General features: G+C 42.6%; 1 protein-coding gene across 10 annotated transcripts in view; it reads right to left on the bottom strand.

The window, feature by feature from the left end:
* DENND1A (DENN domain containing 1A) overlaps window positions 1–17,793 on the bottom strand; it is a 150,537-nt gene that overhangs the window by 97,592 nt on the left and 35,152 nt on the right. For all 10 annotated transcript variants that reach the window (XR_010442262.1, XM_064728005.1, XM_064728006.1 and 7 more), the window contains exons 4-5: window positions 6,447–6,496; window positions 3,875–3,994 (exon numbers count right to left, since the gene is read on the bottom strand). Coding sequence is in view for 9 of the 10 variants with exons in the window: in XM_064728005.1 (XP_064584075.1) it covers window positions 3,875–3,994; window positions 6,447–6,496 (170 nt within the window). In the remaining variant the exon portion in view is untranslated. The remainder of the gene's footprint in view (window positions 1–3,874; window positions 3,995–6,446; window positions 6,497–17,793) is intronic.

Raw genomic sequence — 17,793 nt, 5'->3', positions numbered from 1 at the left:
AACAAAAACTTCAAATTCAGTAAAACTGAAATCACATTGCAAACATGGGACCTTTACAAACCAGTAACTTTGCCCAGAAAGTTTGTGAACCAAAGCAAAATTACACAAACTTGGGTTTTCTTTTGTTTTCTTTTTAAATAAAAGACCAGAGCTCTTCACTTAATCCAGAACCATCTACACCGTTCTCCCTCAAAAGGCCATGTGAAATCTGACGCGAAATTAGAGAGAAACAATAAAAATTCAGCCTCTTAATGTATAGCTATTAGGATTTATCCCATTGCAGCCGAAATCCTGAAATCCTTAAATAAAGTCTTAGTAAGAAAAAACATTTGGGTGTGAAATTCCCAAATTAGAACACAGAATTTGATGACTGGACATCAGCTCTTACTTGACTGTAAAGAAAATCATTCAAAAACACATTCTAAGTTTTGTACCATATTTCATTGAAAACAGTGGTCTGGAATTCCAGTTTTCCTGGGAGATGTAGGTGTGTGCCATGAGAACTCACCTGAGCTCAGACCTCAAACCCTCCGGTCCGTTCCTCGCCTGGGCTCACCCCAAACCCTCTGGGCTCTGTCCCTCGCCTGGAATCACCCCAAACCCTCTGGGGTCCGTTCCTCACCCCAAACCCTCCGGGCCGTTCCTCACCTGGAATCACCCCAAACCCTCTGGGGTCTGTTCCTCACCTGGAATCACCCCAAACCCTCTGGGGTCCATTCCTCACCCCAAACCCTCCGGGCCGTTCCTCACCCCAAACCCTCCGGTCCGATCCTCACCCCAAACCCTCCGGTCCGTTCCTCACCCCAAACCCTCCGGGCCGATCCTCACCCCAAACCCTCCGGTCCGATCCTCACCCCAAACCCTCTGGGATCCGTTCCTCACCCCAAACCCTCCGGTCCATTCCTCACCCCAAACCCTCTGGGATCCGTTCCTCACCCCAAACCCTCCGGGCCGTTCCTCACCCCAAACCCTCCGGTCCGTTCCTCACCCCAAACCCTCCGGTCCGTTCCTCACCCCAAACCCTCCGGTCCGATCCTCACCCCAAACCCTCCGGTCTGTTCCTCACCCCAAACCCTCCGGTCCGTTCCTCACCTGGAATCACCCCAAACCCTCCGGGCCGATCCTCACCCCAAACCCTCCGGGCCGTTCCTCACCTGGAATCACCCCAAACCCTCCGGGCCGTTCCTCACCCCAAACCCTCCGGGCCGATCCTCACCCCAAACCCTCGGGGTCCGATCCTCACCCCAAACCCTCCGGGCCGTTCCTCACCTGGGCTCACCCCAAACCCTCCGGGCCGTTCCTCACCCCAAACCCTCCGGTCTGTTCCTCACCCCAAACCCTCCGGGCCGTTCCTCACCCCAAACCCTCCGGTCCGATCCTCACCTGGCCGTACCTGCGCCCCCGCGCGCCCTCTGCTGGCGCCGCCGCCGCAGCGCAGCCGCTCAGGGTCACCCGAGCCGGGCCAGGGAGCGACAGAACCGGGCCAGGGAAGGGGAACCCGGAGAAGAGAGGCAGGTTCCACACTGAATACAGCGGCTCTACATTGAAAACACCACCGAGCACCCGGAAAAAAGGTTTCAAAGTTATCAGAGAGTTCATCAATGTGTGTGAGCCACTACAGCAGGAAAAGCGCTGTGGTAACTGCCTCAAAGCAGGTTTCCAAGCAGGATTTGTTAAACCAGTCCAAGCAGTTCCCTGCCAAATGGAATTGCCTCTCTGCTGGCCACAGGATAACCCCGCTGCTACTGAACTCCAAGAGGCGCCTTGCTGGGCTCTGCATCCACAGGAAAAGCCTCTGGGTCACTCCAATGCTCAAATCCAGACCCTGACTTCTGGCCCCAGAGTACTTTGCTTCCAGGACGTTGCAGAAAGTTTTTCAAGCACTGAGTGAAAAGAATTTCTTTTTTCTGCTGTTTCTCTTCAATAACTAATCTAAACATGTGATGATTTTCCACCTCCAAACCATTTTACCATGGCCAGACCCATAAAATCCCTGCTAACCCTGTGAACACCATCACTTAGTTCTTATACTGTTGCTGAGCATAGCAAGGAATACTTGAAGCTTGCTGCCATCCAATCTGTAATTTAAAAACAATTAAACAAATGTTCTTTTCATCCCCATTTGCTTTTACTTATCGTTCTCACATTTCCCAGCATGTTTTCCCCCCCCATTTACCATGCACCCTCCTTTAGTACATAAAGGACACTGAGAAGATTCACATCAATAATGGGAGCTGCAGTCCTGGGAATAGAGGAAGTGATTTCATGTATTGCTGATTTACACTCTTTATTATCCTCTAAAACTTGCATGAACTTGCATTAATGATGAGCTTTCTTTTTCTCATCAGTGCACAGAAGAAGCAACAGGAAGGAAGTGAAGAGTCCCAATTCTTCCACTGGGGTTGGGTTTTTTTGGTTCTGAGTTGAAGCAGAAGGCATTTAACTACAACAGAACTCCTCCGTGTCTTCTTGGCACTCACTCAACATAAGGGAGCTGACAGCAAAGAACTCTTACCCAGGAGGGATCAAGAAGGGACCCAGACTATTCCTCATTCTGATTTTCTTTTTAAAACCGTGTTTCTCCTTTAATTTGCCATTGATCAGGCAAAGCTACCCTCTGTAAGCAGTCACTGCCCACATGAGACTGAGGGAAGCAGCACCCAAGTGCAGAGGGGAGCAGCTCTGTGGGAAGAGCTGGGAAACACCTTCCTGCCTGCAGATCCATCCCTGCTGCTGGACTGCCAGAGCTAATAATAGCTGACATGTCTGCTACAGCACAGGCAGAATGGAAGAAGATACTGAGCAAACACCTGTCACTCTGCCTCCCACTCAATTCATTAGCAGTTTGGGTAGATCTCACAATTCTCCAAATATCAAGCTCCCGTTCCGTGGCATTGCTGTGTGCAGCCCCCTGCAAGGAGAGGTGTGTTTTGCATTGTATTTTGCAATGTCCCCCTGGAATGCTCAGAAGGGCACATCCAGACACACCAGGGCTCCACTCTCAGGTGCCCCACATGGGACAAAGAGAATTTCCTGTGTTCCTCTGCCCTCACCCTGGTTGTGTCCTGTGCAAATCCAGCCAGGGATGGCCCTGCCAGATGTGTCCAGCTGCTCCCAGAGCAGTGTCCTCATTGGGGAGGCTCCAGCCCCAGCTGTGCTGTCACCTCCCTGGCTGTCCTCAGTCACCTCTGTGCTGGCTTTACCTGGGCTACTGTTCCTCAACGTCCAATTCCTCATGAACACACAAAAAGCAGAAAGTAGAAGACAGGCAATTCTTAACTGTGTTTAAAACAAGACAGACCATTTGCCACATGAAAATCTTCAATCCATGGACGTTCTTCATGGAACTAAAATATTGGCAGACATCAAAATTGATTTTACTGGCATCATTTCTGGACATGGCTTTGGGAGGTTATGAAAAACTGCTCTGATAGAGCCTCTTGGCCCATTTCACAAAACCCTCAACAGGACAGAGGAAGGCTCACACACACAAACTGCGGGGCTGTGGAGAGCATCAGTGACATCCTCTCAGTTACCAACAGATGTTTTGTTAATAAAACTTGCATGTACAAATGTCCACAAAATGTCTTAACAAGATCAGTTGTGACAGCTAAAGATAACAGCTGCCATCATGCTATGTCATATCAAATTACTGCAAAGAGACTTTTTTTCCACGTTGTTAACTCCAGAACGTTGACTACAAACAAACCCAGTTATCTACAGAGGAACTCCAAGTGCAAGGGATTCTGCACCACTTGTGCAGCAGAACAGTGACTTTGAGGAGCAGATAGGGAATAATTCTGACCAGCTGGAAGTGGTAATTGCAGTGTAACACTGCTCCTGCAGCCAGGCAGAAGGCCAGGCACAGACCTACCTCAAGATACAGAAGCAGCTCTTGGCCCCCGAGGACAAGCGACAGAACCCAAACCTCTGCTTGCTGTCAATGTCTGTGAGCACAAAGGTGAAGTTCTGCCCAACTTGGTTAATGGCATGGCTGCAAACAGAGAGCAGGAGAGAAAAATTACTGCTGAGCTAACTCTGTGTCAAGTATCACATCCAAGTCATTGAACCTATAACATTTCCTCTTTCAGCAGAGCTTTTTTGAAAAATTAACTACAAAGTATGCACCCTCGAGAAGCTTAAATATGCTTGATGAGGGAGGAGTGGGGGGTCTGTGGTTTATTTTTCCCATTTTTTAAGTGTGGGAGGATACTAATAATGAGTTTATCTTTAAAAGAAAATGGTTCTGATTATCAACCAGCAACCAACCCCATGTTCTCTCATATAAGCCAAATACTTCTAATTATAGAAAATTTAGACTTATTTCAGGTCATGTTCTAGGGTTTTTTTAGGTTTTCTGAGAACTGAGAAATCTGACTTGCACTGACATGTAGCTTTACAAGTCACTCCTACCAACTGCAACAAATACCCTGGTAAATTCAAAGCCATTTAAGTAACAGCCACAGGCCTTAAAATATTCTCTTCTATGATGCCACATGCAAAAAAGCAATTTTTGTGGGAGGGTACACACTCAGTGCCTAGAGGAAACAAAGGAAAAACAGAGCTGCAGAAATAAAAGCTGGATCCAAATGGGAAAGATGTCACTGTCCAGCTTAGAAAGAAGAATCCTTCAGTGGATTCCAAACAGGAAGGGAAAACATGCTGTGATGAAGATGAACAAAAAGACAGATATTTAAAGCATTCCAAGAGTCTGAGAATTAGCCAGTGCGAGTACTATCATCCTCCTGAAATCTAAATGTCAGCAGAGCAACTACTTCCATAAACCACACTGAGCTGCTGGGGATACCCAAAAATCCCTCACTGGTGATGTGTTTTATCTGTAAAGCTTGGATGTAATGTTACTATGGTGATTTTAGTATGGTGTTTTAAAAGGGGATTATATGCTTAATTTTAACAAGGTTGAGAGCAGAGCGTGTGTGAGAAATAGCATCAGAACTGACAATTAAAATTATGGAACAGGGGGAAAAACCACGTTTCATTAGCAGCAGGGAGAAGCTTGTTTATTAAACAACTCAGACAAGCTGGTGAGCTCCTCCAGAGCAAACCCAGAGAGTCCTGCATTCGTGTGACCTGGAGAAAGCAAACCTTGCTGGCAGGTCCTGCTCAAGTTCACTGCCAGTTTTTCAGAGGGAAGGACAAACTTCCCCACATAAAAACTGTTCTTCCTAAGATTTTACTATCAACCCTTTGGATTCACAGCTCTGCTTTCAAATGGGCAGAAGGTCTGTTTGGAGCCTCACAGGATGGAGGCAGCACAAACCCCATCCCTAAGGGGGCAGACAGAAGTTAGGGCTGGAGGGAAGGGGCAAGGAATGATTTCCATAATTATTAGGTGTGTTCTGGGTGACAATGGCTCCTTTCCATTCAAACTGCTGGCTGCAGTCTCTCAGTGACAGTCTGTGATACTCAGACAAACAAGTGGATCCAGAAATGGGAATCACTTTTCATTATGTTCTCATTTGCACCCCATATGGGTTTTCAGTGTTCTATCTTTCAAAATGTTATATTGCTGAGGAAAACCAAAAACAACAAAACAAACAAAACCCCTAGGTACAATAAATCTACATACAGAGAGCATAACTGTTTCTAGTAGGAACTAGAAATGAGAAAAATGTATGAGTATTTCCCTGCTTCCACCCCTTAGGAAATGAAAAGGATGAGCAGTAAAACAGGGATTCCAAATTCTAAAATGAGAAAAAGACTTGCAGCAGTTTAATCACAGTAAAGGTCAATTCCCTCAACCCAAACCATTCTGTGTCTCAGCTGATGAAGACAAGTCATTCTGACCAATTAAATGATGCTCAGAGATGAGATGAGCAGTGGTGTAGTCTTTCAAAATTTCAATTGTTGTTCTTTTCATGAAACCATCAAGAATAACTCACAGTAAATGCAAAACTAAAAAAGTTCTACAGTTTCCTAAATTACAGGAAGTAAATATTCTCAGATCTTCTCACATTCACTTTACAATTTCTCCCCCAAAATCAGAAGTTACCTTAAGTAGCTGTCAAGTAAAGCAGCAGCATTCCAGCAACATCAACAGGCCTTCAAATGTAAAGCATTTCATTGATTGTCCCACCCAAATTTTGGCAATTAAGAAATAAAATGCACAAGCAAACAAAGCTTTGATATTAATATGCATACTGGAGAATTCGCACCCAAGCATTTTCCATCCAAGCATTGTGCAGAAGTGAAAAAAAAGCCCTCAGAGTACTCCCACCAAACAACTCCAACTTTTAAAATTTCTTTTTGTTTCATGGTACCCATAAAAACCCCAGGAAAAAGTGATTCTGAGACTATAATTTGCACTCAGGTGCTTTAAGTCCCAGTCACACAGACAGAACACTATGAATGGTATGGCTTTTATTTTCTACAGGGGTTTTATTGACAAGCTTATTTTCTTGTAAAGTTTGAAAAGCTAACAATACCTGTCCACATAGAAGGGGAAACAAAACTTGGTCAGAGTCTGTAGAACTTCCTGTAGAGAGAGAGAGAGAAAAAAAAGATAATTTATACATCTGTGGGGACCAATAAATCTAATATTAACCACATCACACAATTTCACAAGTTTGCCCTGAAGAAATAAAAAGACAGATGAAGAAATATGGGCTTTATCAATTACATGGAAGTAGTACCAGGCAGTCAATCATGTGAAATAATAAACATGATCAAACTTCATTAAAAATGAAAAATTAATCAAGATTCACACATGGGCAGGCAGCAGGAGCTGTCCCAGGAGGAGGAGGAGGTTGGGCTGTTGAGTGTTAACACCTCTCTGGGGACAGTGCCTGCCCCGGCCATATGGAGCCCAGAGAATAACAGCAACCCACAGGGCCCGGCCTGGCAGGACCCTGCTGCTGGCACTGTTACCTAGGAACAGAGGGCTGCGGATTAGAGAGCCCTTCCTAACATCAGCAAGATAAATAACAAAAGATGGAGCCAATAGGTCTCATAGCAGGAATGTTTAATGTTGCCTACTGCTATTAGAAAGGAAATCTCAGAGTTAAAAGACTGATTAAAATAATGTGTATTCAAATTGATATGGATTGTTTAACCTACAAACCATTTTCTAGAAGTTGCAAAACAGCACCGCAAACAGAAAAGCATTTAAGCATGAGAGCAAAGAAAAGGATGAACATGAAAAGTGAAAACACGATCAGCAGATAAATTAATCATTTTCAACGTTACAATATTAAACAAATACAGTCACTAAAGAGGCAAAACCAGAAATATGTTTGTCCCAAAACAGTTGTGCTCATAGACAAAAGCAAACCACTAGATATTCAAAATTTGAATTCTGTAACTCACAAGACACCATCAAGTTCTCTCAGTTTACAATCTTTCCTACAGCCAATTCATTGCTCATTCTCCTTCACACTTCAATATTTCAGGTCCTGAAGTGTAAATTCCATTTCTGCTTTCAGAACCCTGAACAAACAACAAACCCTCTGATAAAATCAACACTTTTCTGACCAATAGCAATAAATTATCATCAATAACTAAATAGATGCTTCTTGCTTCATTTATTTCTAAGCCAAATGCCATCATTCCCAAATAAACTCCATCAATCTAATAACCTCTCCAGTGAAGCACAAAACATATTGACTCCCTTGCAGGAACATGCTCCTCCTGCATAATTCAAACCAGCACAGCCCATCCTGAGCCGTGGTTTCAGGCTCAACTGCTCACACTCTGCTTTGGAGCTTTCTTGACAACTAAAATGTGGCAAGTTCTGAGGATTTCAGGCAAAAACAGATATGGAAACTTTGACTTCTTGACAGTTTATTGATAGATTATTTAACAACCTCCTGTTTTTAAAGAACAAGAAAGGATCTATTGAAGAATGCCATGTAGAGCAAAGACGTCTCCTCCTTTGAATTGCAGCAGGAAACTTGGAAAGGAGCAATGCAGATTGCAGAGTAAACTCTGCAGAAATCTCGATTTTGATACAAAATAATGCCTTGATAGTAAAGGTCTCATTAATATGATCGGGTTCCCGCTGGTGCAGAATCTCACTGACTTTCACAAGCTGAACAACTCCACTTGCTCAGGCACAAAAACTGCATCTGGACAAATTCTAACTACTACACAGTGGTCCTTGGCCACAACTGAATTCTTACAGTGCAAAATGCCAGCAAACAAACAAGCAAACAAAACCTACAAAAGAATTCTAAAATTGTGAAATCATTATATCAGGAGAACAAAGTGCCTGTATCTTCATTTGCCTGATCAATACACACTGATTTTCAGAAACAAAATCATACAGATGCACAACATTCTGAAATAAAACAGTGCAAGCAGACAAAGCCATCAGTCCCCTCAAAATGGCACAATATATTCTCTCCATTATTTTGATGACTTGAATAATTCCTGTAACTGCAAGTGAAACCATTCACATAATAAAACATTCAGCATCTCATCAGCTGTGTGTCACTGGAGAAGTGAATTACTCAGAACTTACTCTGCACTTATTCCCTGATATTTACAGCTTCCTAAACTCAGCAAAGGAAATGTTCACATAAACAGGCCATATATTGGCTCTGTACTGCTCTAAACTGCCTTCTCTTTTAAAGAAAGATTTTACAGTGGTGTTATTCTCTGACTTCTGCAATGTCATTCAACATAATTTGCTATTCATTATACACCAATTCTTATCTGCCTTGATTCATAACAAAAAAACCTGAGACTAGCACAGGTTAACTGCAGACTTATTTTTCAATGGTAACTCATAAAATAATATAAATACCATATGTAGAATTAGTTTTTAATTAGGAAAACTGCTGATCTTTTGCACATAAGAAAACAGTTACTGGAGAACTATCCCATTTTTGCTCAAGTTGCAAGCTCGTTACTCTAAATATAATGCTGCTTTTTAAAAATTCTTTAAATACTCCTCAGTTAGAAAGACAAACAATACCTACATCATTCATATGCAACATTCTACCCAATCTCTATAGGTTATTGCTTATGACCTAGAGAATCCTTCATTTCTTTATTATTTCAGACGAAAGAAAACCTACAATTGCTCCATATCAACATCTTATAATTTATTTTTTTTTAACCCAACATGGAGCACGGAGGAAGTATCACTAGTCTGTTTTCTTGTTTTATTCCCTTATGGCTATTTTCCTAAAGAAGAACCTGCATAAGTGCCTGTAAAGCAAGAGCCCCTAAAAAGGGGAGCAGAGCCCCCCAGCAACGCAGGCCAGGCAGCTGATAACGCAAATCACCCGCGAGCTGCGCCGGCGCCTCCAGGGGACCACGCGCCAGTTTTCTGGATCAATCCCCAAGTTTATATTTTCAGCAATCTTTTTACATGCAGTTTGATTTTGAACATTTTAATGAGCAAGAAGTGCATCTCCAGCAGCCAGGCAGCAGAGCTAAAGTGCAGGGCATGAACCGAGTCCCGGGGGAGGCGGCGCAGCCCAGGCACCACCTGGCTCCCCGTCCCAAGGTTCCAACTCTTTTCATAATCAAAACACTGCTGACATTAGAAACCCCACATGGCTTTTCTAAAATCCTTCCCAATCAATAAAGGCAGTACATAACTTATCGGAGACAACACAGAGCTCATTGATTAAGTTTGGTTTCAGTAGCAAAGTTTTCAGAATAATTGAGGCAGGAACAGCGCGCTCAGCCCTTCTGTGGCACAGCCAGCTCTGAAGGTGAGGCAGGCTCTGCAAGGCTTCCCCACACAGGCAGGACAGACTTGGAAAGCCAGGCTGGGAAATACACACAATACACACCGGGCTCGTGGCCCAAACCATCTCCCTGCTGCAACCAAACAGTAAAGAAAGCCCAACAATGCTGCAAAAATGTGCACATTCACTTGTGAATTTAATATGCAAGCTGTAGCCGAAGTCTTTTTTATTTTTAAACCCTTCACCGTATGCTCCCACTTCCAAATCAACAGAACAACTTCAGATTCCCTTAAATACAGTGGGTTGCTTCACTTCTGCTCAAATGAACATCACTAACAAATATCCCACGTGCAGCTGCAATTAAATAAAACTGCACTGATAAATGACGTGCAAATGCCTGGGCTAGAGAAGGGTCTGCTGCAAAGTATCTGTCCTAGAAAGATGCACGAGACACCAGAGATGCAAAGGAGAACAAGAAGTGTGGGGAGAAGTGGGACAGAAAAGAAATTAGAATACCAGGAGATCTGTGGAAAATGCTGAATGGTTAAGGTATGATACCTCCATAGGAATGGGAGTCAGAGCAGGGAAACAACACAAACCAACAGGCTGGGAGCCTGGAATGGAAAACCTGAGGGAAATCCAGATGGAATTGGAAGGACCACCCAGAGCAGAGACTGAACTTCAGCTGTGGATCCTGCAGGGAGTGGAAAGGAAGGAAGCCAAGCCCCCACAAGGATATGTTACAAGAGAGCAGAGCACGGCCAGTGAGAGGAGCTCTCCACGGAGAAGAGACGACCCTGTGATGAACACGGGAGATTGCTGTTTCATTTCCCTGCCCTTACACCTGAGGCAAAGTACAGCGAGGCTGCTGCAAACCAAACACTGCAGAGAGGGTGGAAACACCTCTCACCTTACCCAGCTTGAAAGGCCACCTGCACCCAGCAGAGCAGCAGCAAACTCTCCCTGTGCATGGAGGGACCCCAGGAGACTCCCAAGAACATCACAGACTGAGGAGGGATGGAGGAGCTGAGAACAAGGAGGGCCCGGAGGAGAAATGCCCCAGCCTGGGGGGCTCGGGGTGTGTGAGCACAGGGAGCAGCTCTGGGGCTGCTCCTCACATGCAGCAGCAAATCTGAACACTACGGAAATCTTAATATCGCATTAAAAACTGCTAAGGGATTAACTGAAGCAAAATATTATCCAATTCAACTTGGGTTGTCCATTAATGTCTCCTATACCCACAGAATTGTAAACTGCGCTTATATTTAATTAATCTATTTGGATCATTTTAAGCTAACAATTAATTAAATGATCCACTGCTAGGGAATAATAGGCTTAAGAATTCAAAAAAGCAAACAATAACCTTAAATCCAAAATTTCTCTAAGTTCTAAAGGTTTTTCTGGCTTTGAGAAAACTGGTACAACACAGATTCTTTTTAAAAAATCATTGCTTGTTTAAAATATTTATGTCACATTTCATCTTGCATTGATTTTGCAATAAAATCTTTTTATGCCTTATATCCTTACTGAGCATTACTGAATTTTGTAATGTACTAAATATTTTAATAAATTATTTTCATCAGTTCTTTAGAAGAATATTCTATGCCCAAAAAATCTGGACATAATTTGCTTAAGAGAATGACTTTAAATTGCCTGAATTTAGTTTTATCTCTACTTTTCTAATTCTACTGGTATTCCAATACAACTTTATAGCACTAGATTTTCCATTTGTTCTGTGTTTCAGAAATCCAGCAGCTCTCTCTGAGCAATTCTAAAGCCTGAATTAGGGGAGGGTTTTTCTCCCAAAGTCGCCTGTCCCTGTCTGAGGGTCAGCAGGGGAACGGGGCCATACAAAATAACATCATTTCATTGAAGGTAACTGATTATTCTCAGGAAAAAGATGTTTTAAACAAACAAACAAACAAAAAAAACCCCCAACATGCAAATCCACAATCCTGGAAACAGGAAGAGCAGGAGATAAATAACATTTCCTAAGCATATTGAGGCCTGCTAGCATTTAAATATTTTAAACGTACAAAATATGTGCACAGATGGGCAACTTTTCTCCTTGCATTACTAAAAACATATTTCAAGATAAAGCTCAAAATCCCTGAATTTTTTAAACCTAATTGTGACTCTGTTTCTTAGAATTCACACCCCAAGGCCAAAGCTTTCCTGCCACCAGTCCTTCAAATGTGATTTGGACATTACACGGGAGGAGGCTCCAAGGCTCCCCGAGGTCTCGCTGCTGTTCCAGCACACGCAGAGGCAGCAGATAATGGGCCTGTGCTGAATTCCGGCTCTGCTCAGCTCCTCCTGGGACACAGGCCTAGCAGATGTGATAAAAACTGTGGCAGAGAAGTAGCTCTAGTTTTTGCCTTAATGACAACTTCAACCTCTCAACTCATAGAACAAAAGAACAGGAACGACTATTACTTTTCTCCAGTAGAAAAAAAAAAAGCTGAAAGTAAAGCTGAACTAAATATTTAAGCAGTTTTTCAAAGAGATCTCCTCAACAAATGTCTTTAAAATCCCTTCAGTAAAAGCAGAGATTTAGTTTCATTCTGAGAGAAATAGATTTTAGCTTAAAAAAAAAATCTACAGCTACTGTTGTAGTGTTGAATAATTGTTCCAGTCTTAAATCACAAATAATTGAAAAATTATACTAACAGGCATTAAAAAAATCAGGTCCAATTATGTGCATAAACAGTGATCAATTGGTAAAGGTAAGAAGTGTCAATAGCAGTGAGCTGGAACACTGATTCAATTAAATGTATTTTAAACATTTAATTACTAAAACCGAGGAGTATTTTCCCTTGCAGATTTAGCAGAAACGAAGTGAGAACTATTAGCTGTGAAAAGATAATCACATCCTGCTCAGCCCACAAGTTGCACAGGTACACTGCACCAAAACCAAAGCTTTAAATCTACCCTTGGGTTAGCATTTGTTAAATATTATAATTCTGGCTTAAGATGAGTGGCCTTTTCAGCCCTCGTCTCCATCGGTCTATTCAGCTCCGAGCACATACCCACTTAATCAGCAATCATTGTTCTCTGAGGCAGGACTTTGTTGTCAAGACAAGCACTGAAACCTTTAAAATATTTCAGAACTGGCATAAGAAAAAAGTGATCTTTGTCAAACAAGGACAAATTTATGCAAATCTTTTATAAACATTCACAAACATTTATTTAGCTTTTGAAATGTTGGCCTCATTTGAGAGCATGAAAATGAGGGGGAAGTAGGAAGATGCAAAGGACAGCTTAGAGGCTGGCACACTACATAAATATTCAGAAGGAAGATTATAGGATTCATGTTAGGCTGTCTTAGGTTTCTCCAAAGTCCACATAGAATACCAAAGAACAAAACTAACGAGAAGTAGAGCAGATGTTAGACAATGCAGCAGCCCTCTTTTCCACACTCACTTGGCTATACTTCGATGCTTTCATTTTTTCTTTCAATATGGTCAGGTCATTCAAGGATTCTCCTATAGACTCTGTATTGTGGCTACAGCGCTATAAGCTGGACCTCTGTCAGCTTTCCAAAAGTTCCTGATGAAAAGGCATTATGCAAATTGTACCTCTCTTACTCTCTTTTCAGGAAAAAAAGCCTCCAGTAGGCAGTCATTGGAGTATTGGAAGTCCCAGCCTTCATTTCTGTATGGTTGTGTTTGCCTTAGGGCCATGCTGCTTGTTTTGACAGTGGATCCCCCCAGATAGTTGGGATTAGTCGAGCTTGTTTAGATAAACTTGAAATCAAGGCCTTCTCTAGGTAGACAGCTAGATGTAGCTACTGAGTTTCCAGCTGCCTTCTGCTTTCATCCCAAAACAACTGCAGATTCACAGCAGAGATCACAGCCACAGGCTATGTCACATACATAAGTACGAAATTAAAGGCTGCTAAAAGAAGCCTTTGTAAGTCTTAGTGCTAAAATAAGGAATCTGTACTGCATAGTTTAAACAAATTATTGAAGAAGCACCAATAAAGGTCTGCAGCAGAGAGTTAACAAGATGTGTGTGAAAGAAATGCTCTGTTTACATAACTGGGCAGGATCGGGCTTTGCTAATCACCACTGCCCCATCCCCTGTGCAGCCTCCCCAGAACACAGGCAAGGAAATACCTGGCAGCACTGTCTGCTCCAGCACCCAAAAAAGGGCTCTGTTCATCAAATACCAACTTTATCATCACAGGAGACTGTTGTGGCAGCACTGCTCCACTCGGACTTTCAGTCATGTTCACAACCAGATTTCATCTTTGCTACACTCAGATAATGCAAGCCACAGCAGTTCATTCTCACAAATATAATATGTTACAAGAGAAGGGCCAGAGCTCCAAACTGAAATTAAAACCTAAAATCAAAACCCACCCATGTAACTACATTACACCTTTATAAATCTGCACTGTAGTTCAGTCCCAAAAGGAGATTTATTTTTCATAAGGTAGAAAAAAAACCACAAACAGTTTTGTCTTTTTAAAAGACTGCAATCTCTTCTAGCTGGGTGCAAATTTTCATATACACTTCTGCCACATCCAGGCACAACAGATGGGAAACTGAATTAAAGGAAAAATTAATCCCTAGGATGTTATCAACAAACAACCAGCAAAAAAAAAAAAAAAAAAAAAAGAAAGAAAGAAAAAGAGAAAAAACAAATAATTTAGTTCAACAAATAGTAAATATCATTAAAAAGCAACTCCCATCTCTTGCTCAAGAAAAGAGATGTGCAGAAACTTGCAATGTTGGAACACTTTAGAGCCAAGAGCAGGATTTTGTGTCTAAGAGGACAAGGTAAGGATTCACCAACCTCTGCCTCTGTGCACAGGAGCTCTCTGCAATCACATTTCTGCCATTTCCATATTAGAGAAATTCTACCATCTCTCACTGCAAAGCTAAGTAATTTCACTGAAAAGGTCTTTTATAGAAACTCAAAGCATCAAAAACTGTGAGAGATGAACATTAGACTTCAATTTCTTCCTGCACTGGTTACCAAAGAGAATCCTGATTTCCCTTTGTCATTTCCTACCACAATTCCCCATCAGCAACACCCTCAGCAGAAATAAGCTCTGCACTGGGAATCCAAACCAACAACTGAGTCCTGAGGGAACCAGTCCCACCAGTGCCAGCAGAGCCAGAGGAAAACAGAGCAACACTTTGAGAGTTGTTACCTGAAAATGGAATCTGCCTGCTAAGGATGCAGCTGTGCCACATCAGCAAGCAGCAGCAGCTGCACAAGCCCTGGATTCCCCCTCACAGGTGCCCAGGGGCTGTGCCCAAGATGCTCCTCCCTGCTGAGGAACGGCTTTGAAGCTGCCCCTGACACAGTGGGCACCACCTCCCTCACGCAGGTGGGATCTGCCTGCTGCACAGAGGAAGTGCAACAAAACTGAGCAAGCATCCCAAAGGGGGCAACAGCTGCCCAACTTTGAAACTTGCCCAGGCCCTGTTTCCCAGGCTCGTGTTCCCATCACACCAGGCTGAGAATTCCCTAAAGAACAAAGACTAAAATGCTGAGTATGATGAGGACACTCTTGCCCACAGGCCAAAAAGAACTTCTCTAACATTTTGCAGAGATGAGATGGAGTCAGTGATCGCTTCAGACAACTGAAGGTTATAAGAGGATAAAGCTTTTTAAATTGATCAGCATTTCTACAACTTTCAGATTTTCAAATACGAGAATATGTTAGGGAGAATTGGGGTCAAAACCTGAGAGCTATAAAAACATTCTTTAGCCCTGGAAAGTGGTTTTTACTTCAAGAAAGGAGAGCTGGTATGACCAAACAGAATCTGAAGTTTTCCAAGTGCAAAGCAAAGAAGGTTGGACTCCCCTGGTTTAACAAGGGTCATGCCCAGCTTGTCCCTGTGACATGCCACCAGTTCCACACTGCTGTCCAGACACAGGTGAAGGATGGGGGTGTGAATACCAATGAGTGTCACCTCTCATCACCAACAAACCTCCTCTGCAAGGGACAGCACCTCCCACTCGCTGTCCGTGCAAACACCACCAGCAGGCAGAGCAAGGAAGGGTTTCATGTGCAGAGATGAGCTGGCTGTACCTCAACCTGCCCAAACCCCCACTGGCAGGACCTTGAATGGTGTCTCATCATCTTCTTAAACAAAACAAAGATGCTTTCTACATATCACAAGTCTCTAAAGAATAATTTTGAAATAGTTTATGAATCAATCAAGAGCACCAGTATAAACCTGAATGGTTCAGGACCTGGTACAAGACAACTTCCAAAACTATTTTGCTACTGACTGCCTCACCAAACCCAAGTAGAATAATACTGCTGAAGCATCTCTCATTTTAAAGAAACCCAGCTTTACCTGCAGTGAATATTTTATACCTTTATCAATAAATTTAAACCAAAGTGATAATGATTACTCACTCTAGGCCTGATCCCACAACCTTTGCTCACACAAGCAGTCCCACAGGATTTTAATATCACCACCTCAACGAATAACGGTTTGCAGGACAGGCTTTAAATTATTCATATATTCACAGATTTTTAAGACCAGAAGGGACCATTATGATCATCTAGTCTGACCTCTTGTATAACAAAGGCCATTATGACTGTAGCCAGTAATATTTGCACTCACTGAATCATCTGTAGTAAAATCAAATTGTGTTTAGCAAACTTCCAATATCTATTCAAATTTTTCACTAAAGAGAACTGAGATGGTTTAGAAAGTGGCTTGGCCATACTTCCTCACAGTTGAACCCAATTACTCCTCTATTTCTCTTCAGAATTCTTCTGACTTTGGGACACCGGCTTTTGGTGTGGTTTTCACAGACAGACTCCAGAGTCCAACACTGCCTCAGGTACTGTCAGGCCAAAACCAAGGAACCTCCTGAGCTCCTTCCAAACATTAATTGCCAGTTAATTACTATTTGCTTTCTGCACTTTTGCCACTCCTGCCCTGCACCACGACTTCTGAGACACAGATATCATAAGTGAAAAGACATTCAATTAATGCTGTCAATGATGCACAAACAGGAAACCAAACATTTCCACCTCAGCTCTTTCCCAGACAGGATCATGTGCAGCAGCTGCTTCAACCGCAGGCTTAAAAACAAAAAACACCAGAAGCACTTTCCTACATTTTCTAAATTACTAACAGCTCAGCCTTTCCCACCCTTCACCTGCTCCCAAAAGGACAGCTCTTTTTTTAAATTACTCTTAAGACACGTTTTATCACACTGTGTATGCAACCTGTAAGGTAAAAGTTTATCCTCAGCCGATGTGCAACTCAGAAATATCCAAGTGGGTTATAATCACCCTGTTCAAGCAGCTCGGGCCCTCAGTGCACACAGACTTTCTAGGACACGGGGTTTATGCTCCATTAGTGGCCAGCATGTGTAAAGGCTCTCCAATCACACAACTCTCAATGACACAAAGAAAGTGCTTTTTATTTTTCCCCATGTGCAATGTTTGCACAATGCTCATAGACCCTGTACAAGAAAGACCATTAGTTTCTAAATACAGACTGCCATAAAGTTTTATAGTTTATCTATAAGTGTATAAAGATTGCTGGTTTCGTTATAAACTCTGTTTCAATGTCAGTGGAAAGAAAAATTACCAGCAGAATAGAAGTAGCAATCTGCATAAGTACCAGCTTGCAGGCACGCATACCTCAGTCATTCCTGGAGTAATTAACTGAACATACAATAGTTCATCAAATTACAGACAAGCCATCATACCACTGAGAGCAGCTCACAAACTGCAACCATCACAACAGCATTTCTCCTTTCCTTTCCAGATGAGCTGTACAGATTAAAACAGTCAGCAACCAAACGATGCACTACTCGAAATAAAGTATTTTGAAATGTACTGCATTTTCCAAGGTTGTGTAATTCCTCCTACACCTTCCATTGATTGTTTTACTACTTTCCATATCTATATATTTATACAACAACTATTTGCTGTATTGTTTCTGATAGAAGTTTGTATCTTTGCTGCACTTCCTTGTCTTTAAATTAACCCATGAGAGCTGTTCATCTTGGGATTAATCTTCAAAACAGTGGCCAGCCAAAATTCATGTGGTGACCTGCCATGGATGGTATTTACAACATCCCAACAGCACAGGATTCCACCTAAAACCCTTAACTCCATTACTAACTTTTTATTAGGAAGCCAAAC

Source organism: Zonotrichia leucophrys, chromosome 17 (genome assembly GCF_028769735.1).
Source record: "Zonotrichia leucophrys gambelii isolate GWCS_2022_RI chromosome 17, RI_Zleu_2.0, whole genome shotgun sequence".
Lineage (NCBI taxonomy): Eukaryota > Metazoa > Chordata > Aves > Passeriformes > Passerellidae > Zonotrichia > Zonotrichia leucophrys.
Note: the sequence above shows the minus strand (reverse complement) of the source record. Positions and strands in the feature narration are given on the sequence as shown.